General features: G+C 40.7%; 1 protein-coding gene across 1 annotated transcript; it reads left to right on the top strand.

Moving 5' to 3' along the window:
- Nucleotides 1-4058: 4058 nt before the first annotated feature.
- LOC145353694 (EEF1A lysine methyltransferase 3-like) lies at nucleotides 4059-15500 on the top strand. The gene is made up of 4 exons (XM_080204464.1): nucleotides 4059-4214; nucleotides 8559-8670; nucleotides 13576-13953; nucleotides 15430-15500. Exons 1-4 carry the CDS (start codon nucleotides 4059-4061, stop codon nucleotides 15498-15500), a joined length of 717 nt encoding a protein of 238 aa, XP_080060590.1.
- The last annotated feature ends 356 nt before the right edge of the window (nucleotides 15501-15856 follow it).

Raw genomic sequence — 15856 nt, 5'->3', positions numbered from 1 at the left:
GCTGTATTCTAACCAGAAAGAGATTTGGAATTAACAGTGAAAAGGTCCAGTTCGAAACACCCTTGCTGACAGTGAGTACAGGAAAATGGTAGTTTTAAGGAATGTATGCTTGTATTTGCAGTACAGAGGATAAGAAGGGGCTTTAATTTTATTTTGTTTTATTTCGTTTCCGTGTTTAGAATGTGAAACTTGGGGTTTAGTTGCATTTTAGATGTTTTTATTTCGCTGTAGCTGGAAAGTATGGTGGTTTCATTTGTATACATACATTTCTAATGAGGTGTCCTGTCCCCTGGAATGAAGAGATGATTGAACAAGAGGCTTGTAGTTCAGGGAACTTAAAAACAAATTCAAAAAATGGTAGACCTGTACTGTTGCCTAAGGGATCAGAGAAAAAATCTACACAAAGACAGGGAAAATGAAGTGAAGCCATTTTTGTTGGTTTGGAGCTACCAGACAGTGAAGACCGAAAGGTCTAAATTACTGACTTTCTCAAAATGATGCCAGACTGCTAAAGAAATCAGTTCAATGGTTTACGATGTAATGCTCTAAAGTATCAGTGAATTTGGAGTGTGCTTTCCAGAACTCACCAGATGTATCAGCTTTAGAAGGCCTTCTAACAAATGTTCAGAGGTCCACTGGATAAAGATCTACTTTCAAACGAATCACCTCTATTCCTGCTGTGAAAAGAGTTGCATCTCTTCAGTGGGGTTTTGGGACAGTAAGGATATTGCACGGGTAAGCAGGATGAAGTGACTTTAGATAATTTATCCTTAGTGTCTTTGTTGACATTTTACAAACGTTTCCTTGTCTCATGCAGTATATTTGACATTTCTTGTTTAATGGATGTCTTTATCATTTTGTATCAGTCAACAGCAGACCCGTGGTTTTGAAAATAATGACAAAATACTGCTAATCAAATCAGGTTCAATTCTGTTATCTGGTTTGTTATCAGATGACAGAGGCAGTGACATTATTAGCCTCTGCTGCTGAAGCTGGCTCTTTAGTACGGCTCTCAGGACAAATGTTACTTGTTATGAAAGAAAACATCCCCCATTAGGAATCAAATGGGGCCATCTTACAAAGGCAAGTCACATGCAAGGCAATTACCCCTCTCTGAGCGATTGCAGGACACTTATTGGGAAGAGTGGGCAGCCAGAAGTCATTGTAGACATTGATACCAATGATATAGATAAGAAAAGGGATGAGGTCCTGATGCGTGAATATAGAAAGTTTGGCAGATGGCTAAAGTGCAGGACCTTGAATAGTCCAGTAATTTCTGGACTATTGCTGGTGCTGCATGCTTGCAAGAGTGGGAATAGGAAGGTTAAGCCGACGAATGTGTGGCCTGAGAGCTGGTCTACGGGGGGCAGAGATTCAGTTTTATGGATCATTGGGATCTCTTCTGAGGAATAGGGTGACCTGTTCAAGGGAGACAGGTTACATCTGAACTGGAGGGGGTCTGATATTCTGATGAGGAGATTTGCTACAGCCACGCTGGAGGGTTTAAACTAGTTTGGCATGGGGGTGAGACCTAAAGCAGTGAAGAGACAGAAGAAAATGTTGAGGGTAGCATGGATATTAAGGAGAGTACATTAAGTATTAAAGGCAGTGTCAGTAATCCTAGTATGAGACAGATCAGGCAAAAGCAGGGCAGGGAACAAGGCAAGTCCAGATTAAACTGTATTTATTTCAATGCAAGAGACCTGAAGGGCAAGGCAGATGAACTCAGAGCATGGCTGGATACTTGCGACTGGGATGTTATAGCTATTACTGAAACATGGCTAAGGGAGGGACAGGGCTGGCAGCTCAATGTTCAAGATGAAATGGAAAAGATTGAACAGGAGGTATTTCTGAGGGTCTACCCACTGAGTCTATATGGGTGGAACTAAGAAATAAGAAAGGGAAATTACTTTGATAGGATTGCACTATAAGCCCACAAATAGTCAGTGGGAACTTGAGGAGCAACTATGGAAGGAGATTACAGATAGCTCCAAGAAAAATAGGCTGGTTGTAATGGGGGACCTTAACTTTCCCCATATTGACTACGATAGCTATAGTATTGGAGGCTTGGATGGAGAGAAAGTTGTTGAATGTATTCAGGAGGAATTTCTCATTCAGAATGTGGATGGCCCGACTAAAGAGAGGGTAAAACTTGACTTCCTTTTGGGAAATAAGGAAGGACCGGTGACACAAATGTTTGTGAGGGATCACTGTGGGACCAGTGACCATAATTCCATTAATTTTAAGAAAGCCATGGAGAACGATAGGTCTGGCCCAAAAGTCAGAATTCTAAATTGGGGCAGGCCGATTTTGATGGTATTAGACAGGAACTTTCAAAAGTTGATTGAATGTATTTGTTGGAAGGCAAAGGGATGGCTGATAAGTGGGAGGCTTTCAAAAGAGTATTAACAGGGTTCAGGGTAAGCACTTCCCTTTTAGAGTGAAGAGAGCACATTAAATTGTGTCTGGTAAAAGTAGGGAATCCTGGATTATTCTGGATGTTGTTGTCCTGGTCAAGAAGAAGGAGGAGGCACATGACATGCATAGGCAGCTGGCATCAAATGGATCCCTTGAAGAGTATAGAGGGTGTAAGAGTAGAAATAATCTTGAGTGAGGTAGTCAAATGGATACAAAATTGACTCAATAACAGAAGACAGAGCTTGGCTGTAGAGGGTTGCATTTCAAACTGGAGGCCTGTGACCAGTGGTATGGCTAAGGGATTGGTGTTAGGTGTATTGTTATTTCTCATTTATAGTAATAATTTGGATAAGATTTTAAGAAGCATAGTCAGTAAGTTTGCGGATGATACCAAGATTGGTGGCATAGTGGATAGTGAAGAGGGTTATCTAGGATTGTAACAGGATCTTGATCAATTGGGCCAGTGGGCTGATGAATGGCAGATGGAGTTTAATTTAGGTAAATGCGAGGTGATGCATTTTGAAAGATCAAACCAGGTCAGGACTTACTCAGTTAATGACATGGTGTTGGGAACACATTATAGAATGATGAGAACTAGGGCTAATGGTTCGTATTGACTTGAATGTGGAGTCACGGTTCTACAGAATGGTGAAGAAGACATTTGGCATGCTTAGTTTCACTGTTCAGAATATTGGATACAGGAGCTGCGATGTCTTGTTGAACTTGTACAAGACAATGTTAACTCCACATTTGGAATACTGTGTACAGTTCTGGTCACCCTACTATAAAATGGATATTATTAAACTAGAAATATTGCAGAAAAAGTTTGCTAGGATGCTAGTGGGAGTTGATGGTTTGAGTTATAAGGAGAAGCTGGAGAGACTGGGATATTTTCTCCTGGAGCATAGGAGACTAAGAGGCAATCTAATAGAGGTCTATAAAATAATGAGGGACAGAGATCTGCTGGATAGTCAAAATATTTTCCCAAAGCTAGGGGAATCTTAAACTAGAGGGCAGAGGTTTAAGGTTTAAGGGAGATATACAAAAGACTCCAGAGAGGCAACTATTTCACACCGAGAGTGGTGAGTGTCTGGAACATGTTGCCAGAGGTAGTAGTAGAGGCGGGTACAATTTTGTGTTTTAAAAAGCACTTAGACAGTTATATGGGTAAACTTGGTACAAAGAGATATGGGCCAAATGCAGGAAATTGGGACTAAGTTAGTGGTTAAAAAAGGGTGCGTGAACAAATTGGACCAAAGAGCTTGTTTCCATGGTGTAAACCTCTATGACTCTAAAAGTTGATACTTTAGGTTGCTTGTTACCTGAGTTTCTCAGACCTGCTGAAATTCTCCAGCTTTTTTTGTTTTTGTTCTGATCTGAATTTCTTCGCTCACATTAGTAATGTCTAACCTTCAACATCTCAAACACAATACTTTGATGAGTTTTTAGCACTTTATTTGGTATAGAAAAATAGTGATCAAATGTTAATCTTTGTTTTCTTGTTCAGATCCACTTTTTGTCAGTTGAACTGCAGGTAGATCAGCTGAAACAGAGCCAGTTTCAGTTCTGGAGTAAACTCACAGGATAAAAGGAAGAGTAACTGGAGATCAGACTGGTACGTAAGAAATTCCCAACAGAAAATGGATACTCAGCTTGAAAAGAGCCATCGCACCTACCCTAACCTCAAGGAAGAAAAGGACAAATTAAGCAGTCGCTTCCAGTTCTGCGGACATGAAATGTGGATTACTCGGGACTTCAGCAAAAACATTGGCGTAGCAATGCTTATCTGGGAACCTGTAAGTTCCACGATTTGTTAAAGCTTCTGTCTTCCCCTGAAAAAAAACAAAATAAAACATTCATCTATCTTTTTGTTGGTTCTTAGAATAGTAGAGTCATAGATTCGGCCCATAGAGTCAGCACTGATTGTCCAGCAGAATATCTTACTCAACCCCTGCCCTATCATCTTAAGCTCCAAACATTTTTGCTGTTCAGCCACAGGAAGAATGGATGGCTCAGTGGAACTGTGATTTGCACTGCTGCCTTACAACACCAGGAACCTGGACTTGATTTCCGGCTTGGGTCACTGACTGTGTGGAGTTTGCACATTCACCCCGTGTCTGTATGGGTTTTCTCCGGTTGCTCCAGTTTGCTCCTACAATTCGAAAAATGTGCTGGTTAGGTGGACTGGTGATGTTAAATTCTCCCTTAGTGTATCTGAACAGATGCAGGAGTGTAGCAACTAGGGGATTTTCACAGTAACTTCATGGCAATGTTAATGTAAACTTACTTGTGACTTTTAAAAAAGAACTTTACACAGACAGCCCAGCAAGACTGATATCGAACTGGCACAGTGCTAACCATGTACCACACTGCCGCCCTAATGCAGGGGATTTGATATGAATGCACAATAAAATTTATGAATGGATGTATGACAAATACCAAGGTCAAAAGAGTAACTAGAGAGAGAATAAAGCCTATCAAGGATCAAGAAGTTCATCTATGTGCGGTTCCACACGAGGTGGGGAGATCTTAAGTGGATATTTCTCATCACTGTTGAGAAAAGCATGGATGTTAGGGAACTTGGAGAAATAAATTGTGATATCTTGAGGAGTGCACATATAACAGAGAAGGAGGTGCTGGAAGTCTTAAATTGCATCAAGGTAGATAAATCCCTGGGACATGATGAAGTGTATCCCAGGACATTGTGGGTGGCCAGAGAAGAAATTGTAGTTCCCCTAGTAGATATATTTGTATCATTGATATTCACAGATGAGATGCCTGAAGATTGGAAGATGGCAAATGTTGTGCCTTTGTTTAAAAAGGGCTGCAGGGAAAAGCTTGGGAGCTACAGACCAGTGAGCCTCATTTCTGTTGTGTGTAAGTTGTTGGAAGGCATTTTGAGAGACAGGATCTATAGGCATTTAGACATGCAAGGATAGATTAGGGACAGTCAGCATGGTTTTGTGAGTTGAAAATCTTGTCTCACAAATTTGATTGAGTTTTTTGAAGGGTAACCAAGCAGGTGGGTGTGGGCAGTGCAGCTGATGTTGTCTACATGGACTTTAGCAAGGCCTTTGACAAAGTACCTGATGGTAGGTTGTTGCATAAGGTTAAATCTCACGGGATCCAGGTTGAGGTGGCTAAATGGATACAAAATTGTCTTGATGACAGAAGACAGAGGGTGGTTATAGAAGATTGTTTTTCAAACTGGAGGTCTGTGACCACCAGTGTGCCTCAGGGATCGGTGCCAAGTCCACTGTTATTTGTCATTTATATAATGATTTGGTTGAGAATATTGGAGGCATGGTTAGCAAGTTTTGCAGGTGACACAAGATTGGTGGCATAGTGGACAGTGAAGAAAGTTATCTCAGATTGAAATGGGATCTTAATTAATTGGGCCAGTGGGCTGATGAATGGCAGATGGAGTTTAATTTAAATAAATGTGAGGTGATGCATTTTGGCAGTTTGAACCAGGTCAGGACTTACTCAGTTAATGGAAGGGCATTGGGGAGAGTTACAGAATAAAGAGATCTAGGGATACAGTTTCATAGCTCTTTGAAAGTGGAGTCACACGTTGAAAGAGTGGTAAAGAATGTATTTAGCATGCTTGGTTTCATTAGTCAGAACATTGAATACAGGATTTGGGATGTCTTGTTGAAGTTCTACAAGAAATTGGTAAGGCCACACTTTGAATACTGTGCACAGTTTTGGTCACCCTATTATAGAAAGGATATTATTAAACTAGAAAGAGTGCAGAAAAAACTAATTAGGATGCTACTGGGACTTGATTTTTTTGCATTATAAGGAGAAGCTGGATGGACTGGGACTTTTTTGTCTGGAGCATAGGAAGCTGAGGAGTGATCTTATTGAGGTCTATAAAATAATGAGGGGCATAGATCAGCTAGATTGTCAATATCTTTTCCCAATGGTAGGTGAGTCTAAAACTAGAGGGCATAGGTTGAAGGTGATAGAGGAGAGATAGAAAAGGATCCAGCGAGGCATTTTTTTTTCTCTCACAGAGAGTGGTGAGTGTCTGGAACAAGCTGCCAGAGCTTGTATTCAAGGCAGGTACAATTTTGTCTTTTAAAAAGCATTTAGACAGTTACATGGGTAAGATGGGTACAGAGGGATATGGACCAAATGCGGGCAATTGGGACAAGCTTAGGGGTTTAAGAAAAAAGGGTGGCATGGACAAGTTAGGCCGAAGGGCCTGTTTCCATGCTGCAAACGTCTATGAATCTATGCCTTTATGTTATCTCGAAAAATATGATTATGACAGTAGGCATACAGTGATTGTGGAGTAATCCCCAATCATAATAATTGCTCTTTATCAATTAGACCACATGAGACTGGCAGTTTTATGAGTCAGAGTTTCTGAATTATGATTCAAGCGTTCCTCCAGCATGTCACCCTTACCACAAGTCGCTTTTCAAATTGCTGATATATTGTTTTCTGAAGGCTACCTCCTCAAAGAATCCCAGTAACTTTCAGCAGAATGAATCACTTTCTCTCCCGTTTCGCTCAGTTAAATCTTTCAGCGACTGTCGATTCAGTTGTTGGACTATCTTTAAAATTTAACCCATTTCGAAATACGGAGAGATTAGAGGAACAGCATTTCAATTCTCTTCGGTTCACCTGTTTATCTTTGCTTCTGGGCAGCAACACTTACAGCCCTCAGGAACACCTGTTTAATCGCCTGGAAAAGGCAGATCCATCTCATACAAATCTAGGACAAAATATCTTCGTTAAATCCTCTCCAAGATCCAAAGTTATTGGAAAGATTCCCCAGAGATAACTAAGACCTTCAGGTATATTAATGAATATCCCACATCTCTCGGTACGCAGTGATTTGACAAATGTATCCAGTTATCTTTTGGAATTGTTTAGCGAATCCAGATTGAGTATACTGCATGACTGTTGGCTGGGCGACCACTGCTCCAATGCTATCACTTTAGTCAATGTCATAATTTCGAAGTATTCAAATAGCACTGCCCAGAGTGTTGATTTTTTTCCCCCTACTGGGCAGCTTTGCTTTTTTTTCCACTTCCCGTTATCCAGCACATTTTTTGTATTCTGTTTTATTCTTTGCTGCGGTGAAATTCTGGCATTTAGCACAAGTCACTTCTTTTCTGCCAAATTTTATTCTGTATGAATCATAGAATTCCTACAGCACAGAAGGAAGTCATTAGGCCCATCGGATCTGCACCGGCCACGTTCCCACCCAAGCCCTATCCCCATAACCCCATGCATTTACCTGAACTAGCCCCCCTAATACTAAAAGGTAATTTAGCATGGCCAATCCACCTAACTCACGCATCTTTGGACTGTGGGAAGAAACCGAGGCACCCGGACAAAACCCATACAGACACGGGGAGAACGTACAACTCCAACAGACAGTGACCCAAGCTGGGAATCGAACCCAGGTCCCTGACATTGTGAGACAATAGTGCTAACCACTGTGCCATCCCACTGTAATCTAGATACCAAGCAAATATAGTTTGGATTTTTTTTCCATTCTGGGACTATATATTTTGTCAACCAAGTGCTCGGTGAATTCTTCCTAATGCTAGCTTTCACTTTTGCAGGACGATCATCCCTTCTGTTCCACTGGATCCTGAACTCTTTCTGCTCACAGTAGTTAAGCATCTCGCAGCTGAGACATTTAATTTCTCTTGATCATTGTACAATTCCCTTACCGCACCGAATCTAGTTCATGTTGTTCTCTCATCGTGTGCTGTGCTGCAATGGCTAAGCCGGATTGTGCTGTCTTTGCAAACTTCATGGCACCTTTCAATCTATGTTTTCTCTCTGTGTCTCGATATGCAGGCTGATGTATTCTCAATGGAAATCAGTAACTGCTGCCTGTCACCATGTGTTAGAGTAATATCCTCCCTGTAATGAATTATGCCCTATTCAGCACCATGTGCAGATCAGAAGGCATTTTAAAAATCCTGTGTTCCATTTTCTACTTCCGGAATGTTTGTGCTTTCAATTGCATCTTACCTGTCAGTTATTGTTGCGTGTATATGTCCCTTCGTGCTATTTACTGGTACTCCCTCTCTTAAATCATGTTGAAACTTCAATGCTATGAAATGTTGCAGGTTAATAAATTCTCATGCGTGCTCAACATATTGTTTCAGTGCCGGGTCCTCTGTCGTTACTTTGAGAAAGAGAAAATTATTTTTACTGGGAAGAAGGTAATTGAATTGGGTGCAGGCACTGGTATGGTGGGAATTCTTGCGATCCTGCTTGGTGAGTTAACTATTTTACACTCTAGTTTTTGTATGTGTGAGAGATAGAAGTTACCGCGATGGTGCATTATTATAATTTCGTCCTATAGTGATGTCCTTACTTTTTCACGTTCTGCACCTCAAGTATTGATTTATTTAGTATCAAAATGTACTGTTCAAAGAGAAGATTTCAAAGTCACGGGGTCCTCTAGTTAATAACAAGCAAACATCGAATCACCTGCAGCGTTTTAAGACTCAGGCACACCAGCTGCCAGTTTGGAGATCGCTTTCCTTTTCCCTGTGAGAAGATTAATCTCAATCGGGATGCTTCTGATTTGGGAATGTCCAATCGAAATCCTGCTGAATTATTTGAATTGATTTTTGATCGGTTTGATGTGTGACATACCGCTCAGAAATTGCCTAAAGTATTCACGCTGGTATTTTCACAACATCCGGGGCAGCTCTTTTCTGACTGAACATTGAGGAGTGAAACATGTATCTTTGTTGATAATTACAGTCGTTGTTTTCTTCAGCCGTTAGTTGAGGCAGTGATTGGCCATCGTGTTAGATACCATGAGGTGATGAACATTTTGCTGGGATGGAAATGGATGATTGTTTTACTAAAGCCATCAGTTGCGTTTGGCGCATTAAGTGTAATGGATGCTAATAATATTATGCTCTGGTGGAAAATTTTTACAAAGATGCAAGAAAGCAGACAAGATACCGAAGGGAAAATGTATTATGCATTCTTTCCCTCATCCGTTCTGGATTTGATTTTGGGGTGGAAATTGGTTGTCTAAAGTGGGGCGCACGCAGTGTTGATGTTTGGTGCTCATAATGTTTGAATACTGAATAATTTGGAGCGGACGATAAAGATGGCCATGTTTCCATTTGATTGATGCGAGTGTCCTTCCTGTTGGCAATGCGGCGGGTTTAGAAAGAGCACTCGAAGATAACTTGTCAAGTGATCGCATTCAATCAGGTCCATTGTGCCCGATTCTGTATCGGAGAGGGACAGGGTACAAGAAGATGCTCCATCGGATAGAGGAACAGTTATGAGATTCGGCGGTTTGGTTCTTGCTCCAAAGTTCAATATACTTCACGCCTTTCTCCAGTTTCCAGCACACGTCATGTTGTCATTAATTTCACTAATTGGATCGACATCAGTTGTTAACGCTGGTCATGCCGAAACATTTCATTGTTTATTAGGGAGAGGACTTCAAATAACCCTTGTCTTTGAAAATACTCCTCATTGCCCAAATGATCAAACACTCCTTCCAAGATGATAAAACATGTTTAAAATTCTCCAACAGGAAAATCGATTTCACACGAAGCACCTGTCAAGGTAAGTTGCTGCGCACATTTGAAGTAGATCACTGCACTTCGACTGAGGACCAGAGAATGCAGTCACTGTCCACACACCTCCCCTGCGACACAGTGACCATAACTTAGGAACCAGCCTAGTGAACCTCCGTGACACTCCCTTTTGGACAACATGCCTTTGCAGGAGAGCAAATCTGCACGGAATACTGTAGGTGTAGTCACATTATTATCCTTGATTGTTTGACTATGATTGTCATCAAATGTCTTTACTCTTACTCTACAGTCCTTTTCTAAACAGAATGAATGTTCTTCGTCATGGTTTGCTGTACCTGCACGTCAGTTTTCTGCGACACTGGTCCTCCTCTGCAAATATTTCCCAATCTCACATCATCAATGGGAAACTTCAAACCCTCATATTTTTACTCGCTCACCCAATTTGACTCTGTGGTTCTGCAGGTTTTTCCCATCCTCCTTTCTGCCCACTCTCCCACATAATTTGCACATTCAGTAAAATTGCACACTGTGTATGCCAATCAATTCAGCCACACAAGCACATACACACATGTGGACAAAGACACAAACACACAAACAGGCATACATGCAAACAGACGAACAGCACACACAAATAAACACACAGAGATACATTTTATCTCCCCTTTCCTTACCCTTTCTCCCCCTTGCTTCACTTTTTTTCTCCATTTTACGTCACTCCCATCCACCCTCCCCCACAACTTCATCTGTCACAGCAATGCCAAGTATGACTGCAAGCGATAATAATTTCCCGCTCATTCCAATTCACTTCAGTGTTAATAGTGCTCCTTGATGCCATACTGTGTCAAATGTTGTTTTGTTGTCAACAGTCACTTCACCTCATTTCTGGCATTCAGCTTTTTTTCCCCCTATTTTTGAGCTAAGGTTATAATGATATCAGGCACTGAATGATGCTGACAGAACCCAATTTGTGATTTTGTGTGCAAGCTATTGCTGACTAAGTGTCCTTTCATAGCGCTGCTGCCGATACCTTCTTCACCGATACTCTAGGTTAGACTGTTGTAAAGGCGGGGTCGGGGGTTAATTGGCCTGATTGGGAAAAGGCGTAAGAGTATGGCCTGGAATGGTGATGATGTTTGGGAAATTATCTGTGAGAAATCATTCTTTGAGTACAACTACATCAGGCTATTGCTTGACTAGTCTGTGAGACAGATATCCCAATTTTGGCACAAGCCCCCAGATGTAAGAAGGATGTTGCTGCGTTAACAGCGCTGGGTTTGCTGTAGTCATTTCTGGTGCCTAGGACAATGCTGGGTAGTATGTCCAATTTGACACATTTCAGGTGGCTGTAAGAGTGTGGGCCATGTGGTGACACAGTGGTTAATACTGCTGTCTCAGATGCCAGGGACCGGGGTTGGAATCCCAACCTCGGGTTACTGTCTGTGTGGAGTCTGCACATTCTCCTTGTGTCTGTGTAGGTTTCTTCCAGGTGCTCCGGCTTCTGAAAGGTGTGTTGATTAGATGCATCGATCATGTGAAATTCTCCCTCAGTGTACCCAAGCAGGCACCAGAGTGTAGCACCTAGGGGATTTTCACAGGAACTTCATTGCAATGTTAATGTAAGTCCACTTGTTAAACTATCAACTAAATTAAACTAAATAGTAAGTGTTGGGCTGGATTATTAGTCCAGCGATAATATCACTGTGCCATCAACTTCTCCTTATGACCCACACTGGTTATTATCAAAAGAATGTTTCCTTGAACTAAAAACAGAAAATTCCGGAAAAACGTAGCTGGTCTTGTAGCATCTGTGGAGAAAGAATCGACGTTCATTTTTCTCCTATAAAATATGACTCACTTTCGGAGTTTATTTGCTGAGCACAGTTTTGGTCTAATGCTTCAACATTTCCCTTGCTGATATTGGTTTACCAATGCTAATTACCCTTGCATTGAATAGTTTGCTTAACGATTTCAGACGGTAGTTACAAATTAGGAGTCACATGTAAGGATGGGATCAGTTTTCCTCAATTTCCTTTAATTAGTAAATAAAGTGGGGCTTTCAACATTTGATCAATTTTTCCCAGTTTCTGTATCTAAAGCTATATATTTCAGACTTTATTAACCAATTTAGATTTCACAATCCACTATGAACTTATATCTCCAGCCTTGATTTTGAGGGACTGGTCCAGTGGCACTGTTGCTATGCTACTATTTCCTGACATATCAGTGACTCACTCCATGATCAAATCAAAAGTAGAAATGGTAGAGAGCTTCAAGTTTTTAGGTGTCCAGATCACCAATAACCTGACCTGATTACACCCACCACCCAACAACGCACCCCCCCCCCACCACCATGCTGACACTATAATTAAGAAAGCCCACCAACGCCTCTACTTTCTCAGAAGACTAAGAAAATTTGGCATGTGAGCTATAAGTCTCACCATTTTTTATATAGGAAGCATTCTTTCTGGCTCTATCACAGCTTGCTATGGCTTCTGGTCAAGACCACAAGAAAGTACAAAAGGTCGTGAATGTAGCCGAATACATCACGCAAACCAACCTCCCATCCGTTGACTGTGTCTACACTTCCTGCTGCCTGGGCAAAGCAGCCAGCAAAATTAAGGACCCCGTGCACCCCAGACATTTTCTCTTCTACCTTCTTCCATTGGGAAAAAGATGCAAAATTCTGAGGTCACATAACAACGGACTCAAGAACTTCTCAAGGGACTTCTTCCCTGCTACCATCAAACTTTTGAATGGACTACCTCGAATCAAGTTGATCTTTTTCTACATCTTAGCTATGACTGTAACAATACATGCTGTACTCTCTCGTTTCCATCTCTATGAACTTTATCTGTATAGCACGCAAGAAATAATACTTTTCACTGTGTGTTAATACATGTGACAATAATAAATCAAATCAAATCAAAATGTGTTTAGCCCAACTCTAATTATGAAGTGGCTGATGTAACAATTAAAATATCTTTAATTCTGAGACTCTGCTTAATTATTTGCATCCTAATACCAGAACTTTACTGAGGAGAAAATGTAAGAAGGCGCTAAAGTCAAATGGAGGAGGCCAATATGAAAGAACACTTTTGCAAAATGATGCATGTGATAACATATCGGAATGCATAGTTCAGTAAGTGACACAGGCCGAGAGAAGCAGAGAGCTTAAGAGTAATTGTTACCTTAAGACGTGTCCAATTGTGTGGTGAAGTGGATATCTTTAGCAGCGATGTAAAAGAGCATTGTGGATCAGGGCAGATTTTTTTTTGCTTCCCCCAGTATCATTTTCAACAATTAAATGATCTTGTTGAATGTTGACATAACTGATGTGTGGGTGGGCTGAGAGACGTGCAAGTTGGCTGGGGCATTTTGGTTTTAATTACAGAACCACAGTGCAATGTCAAAGATGGTCTGCATTAAGCTTAATCACCGATTTGCTGACATCATCCAGATTGTCGCATCAATATAATTGCATAATTATGCTCATCATATTGCTCAATGTGTTAATACACATAGTTCCAGAAGCTTTTTTTTGCTACATTTATTCTTTTTGCATTGTGATCATGTCTAACGATTTTATTGATGTTTGGCCTTCTTTTACCAGGTGGAGATGTGACATTGACAGACCAACCAAATGTCCTTAGTCAAATAGAATACAACGTCACCAGCAACATCCCCTCTGCCAATCTGCAATTTGCAAAAGTCTCTGCACTCTCTTGGGGAATAAACCATGGTCAATTTCCTTCCGATTACGACTACATCCTGGGTTCCGATATTGTCTACAAATCATACGAATTCAATTTGCTAGTAAATACATTGCTGCACTTGAGCAATCACAATACCATTATTTATTTAGCTTCAAAAATGCGTCCGAGCATGGGAGCCATCGAATTTCATGAAAAGCTCATTCCACTGTATTTTAATTCAGAAATTGTTTACAGAATCGCAGAAAAAGAAATCAATGTATATAAGATTACCAAAAAGTAATCGCAGTACCTTTTTTTTAAAAAAGGAACATTTTGTCAAAGATGTACATGGACACTTCACGAGAATATCAATGTCAGGCAAAACAGCAACTTGGTGAAGAGTGTGCTGATTGCTTGTATTTCAATCCAATGTAGCAGTGGCATTGACATTCCAAACGTGCCACTTAATGGTGAATGACAGTTAACTGCCAAACATTGCTTACAGTATATACCAGGAACTTTGGCTCTGATTAATCAAGGCATTGTCCTGAGGGATGGACCAGCGAATGGCTATCGACACTTTGTCCATAAGCTCTGATACGTATGGTGAGGGCATTGCAATGTCGATGGTGAAGATGACTCCATGTTTGATTACGGAGAGATGAAAGAGTAGGAGAGACTTATCAGTGCACTTTGAAATGGCTGACTAGAGTGGGAGGAGGTTGCAACTTGAGAGCAAGGGAAAGTTTATTCATTAGGCATAGCTCTAGCCTTAGTTTATTCCTTGACTGTAATGGTCACTCTTGACATTCAACCAAATAAGAAAGGAACAGGTGTAAGAAACTGGACCCAGCCCCATCATTCAACAAGGTCATGGCTAATCTGATTGTAACTTCAACCAAACATTCCTGAAGATCCTCCAACAAAAATTCATCTGTCCGTTAATCGATAATCTGTCTAAATATACATTACATATATTCTATTTCCACAGCCACTTAAGAAAGAGTTTCAGAGACTCATAATCCTCTGAGAAAAGGAAGACTCCTATTCTTTATCTCATGGTTTAAGACCGACGCCTAGATGTAGATTCTCTGACAAGAGAAAACATCCTCTCCAGATCTGCCCTTTGATTACCCCTCAGGATATCAAAAGTTAAGATCAAGTCACATCTTTACTCTTTTAAACACTAATAGACAGAAATCTAACTTCTCTAACCTCTACCCATTCCATGTATTAGTCTAGTAAACCTTCTTTGAACTGTTTCGAATGCATCTGGATCCCTCTGAAACTCGGATTTGTGCAAGCTCTCACGATTAAGATAACTTTTTTTTCTTCCCACCAAAATAGATAACTTCACTCTCACCCAAGTTATAATCTATTTTCATATCTTTGCTCACTCAAACTATCCATGTCCTCCTGTAACTGCTTGCATCCTCCTCACAATTTACTTTTCTACCTATCTTGGTCTCATCAGCAAATTTTGCCACCACATCTTCACTGCCGTCATCCAAGTTAATTATGAAAATTGTAAAAATTTGAGGCCGATGCACTGCTCCCTATAGCACACCACGCGTCAGATCCTGCAGGCCAGAAAAAGATTGATTCATGCCAACACTTTGTTTCCTGTTAGCTAGCCAATCATCCATCAATGACAATGTAATATACACTAGAGCATGAGCTTTGAATTTACGAAATAACCTTTGATGTGGCACCTATGAAATACTTGTCGATATCTAAGTAGGATACATCCACCTGTTCTCCCTTATCCACAGTTCACGTTAATCCTTCAAGTAACTTCAATCAATTATTTAACCATGATTTTGCTGACACAAAACCATGTTGAATCTGACTAACCGCCTTAAATTTTTCCAAGTGCCTTGCGATAACAACTCAAATCATGTAATCCAGCTTGTCCTCTGTCAGAAATGTCCGTATAACTTGCCTGTAATTTCTTGCGTTTTGTCTCTCTCCGTTTTAAATAAGCCTGACAGTGCCTCTGTAATGTGAATAGATTCATAACAAGAAATGTTGAGTTAAAGTAAAGGTGATGAATCATGTTGCATATTTAGTCTCAGCCTGCGCCTAACAGCATTTTAACATTGCAGGCACAACTCAGAACGTTGGGGTTTAAACTGCCGAATGTTTCCTCTCACTCTGCATTCAGATACATGACAGTTATATCAACAGAAGCACCCTGGA

Source organism: Carcharhinus amblyrhynchos, chromosome 16 (assembly GCF_965287045.1).
Source record: "Carcharhinus amblyrhynchos chromosome 16, sCarAmb.v2.hapA, whole genome shotgun sequence".
NCBI lineage: Eukaryota > Metazoa > Chordata > Chondrichthyes > Carcharhiniformes > Carcharhinidae > Carcharhinus > Carcharhinus amblyrhynchos.
Note: the sequence above shows the minus strand (reverse complement) of the source record. Positions and strands in the feature narration are given on the sequence as shown.

Coding starts and splice junctions, on each gene's coding strand:
- LOC145353694 (XM_080204464.1), top strand. CDS start 4,059: ATGGATACTCAGCTTGAAAAGAGCCATCGCACCTACCCTAACCTCAAG. Junction 4,215..8,558: donor CAATGCTTATCTGGGAACCT/GTAAGTTCCACG, acceptor ATATTGTTTCAG/TGCCGGGTCCTCTGTCGTTA. Junction 13,954..15,429: donor TGTATATAAGATTACCAAAA/AGTAATCGCAGT, acceptor CCTTATCCACAG/TTCACGTTAATCCTTCAAGT.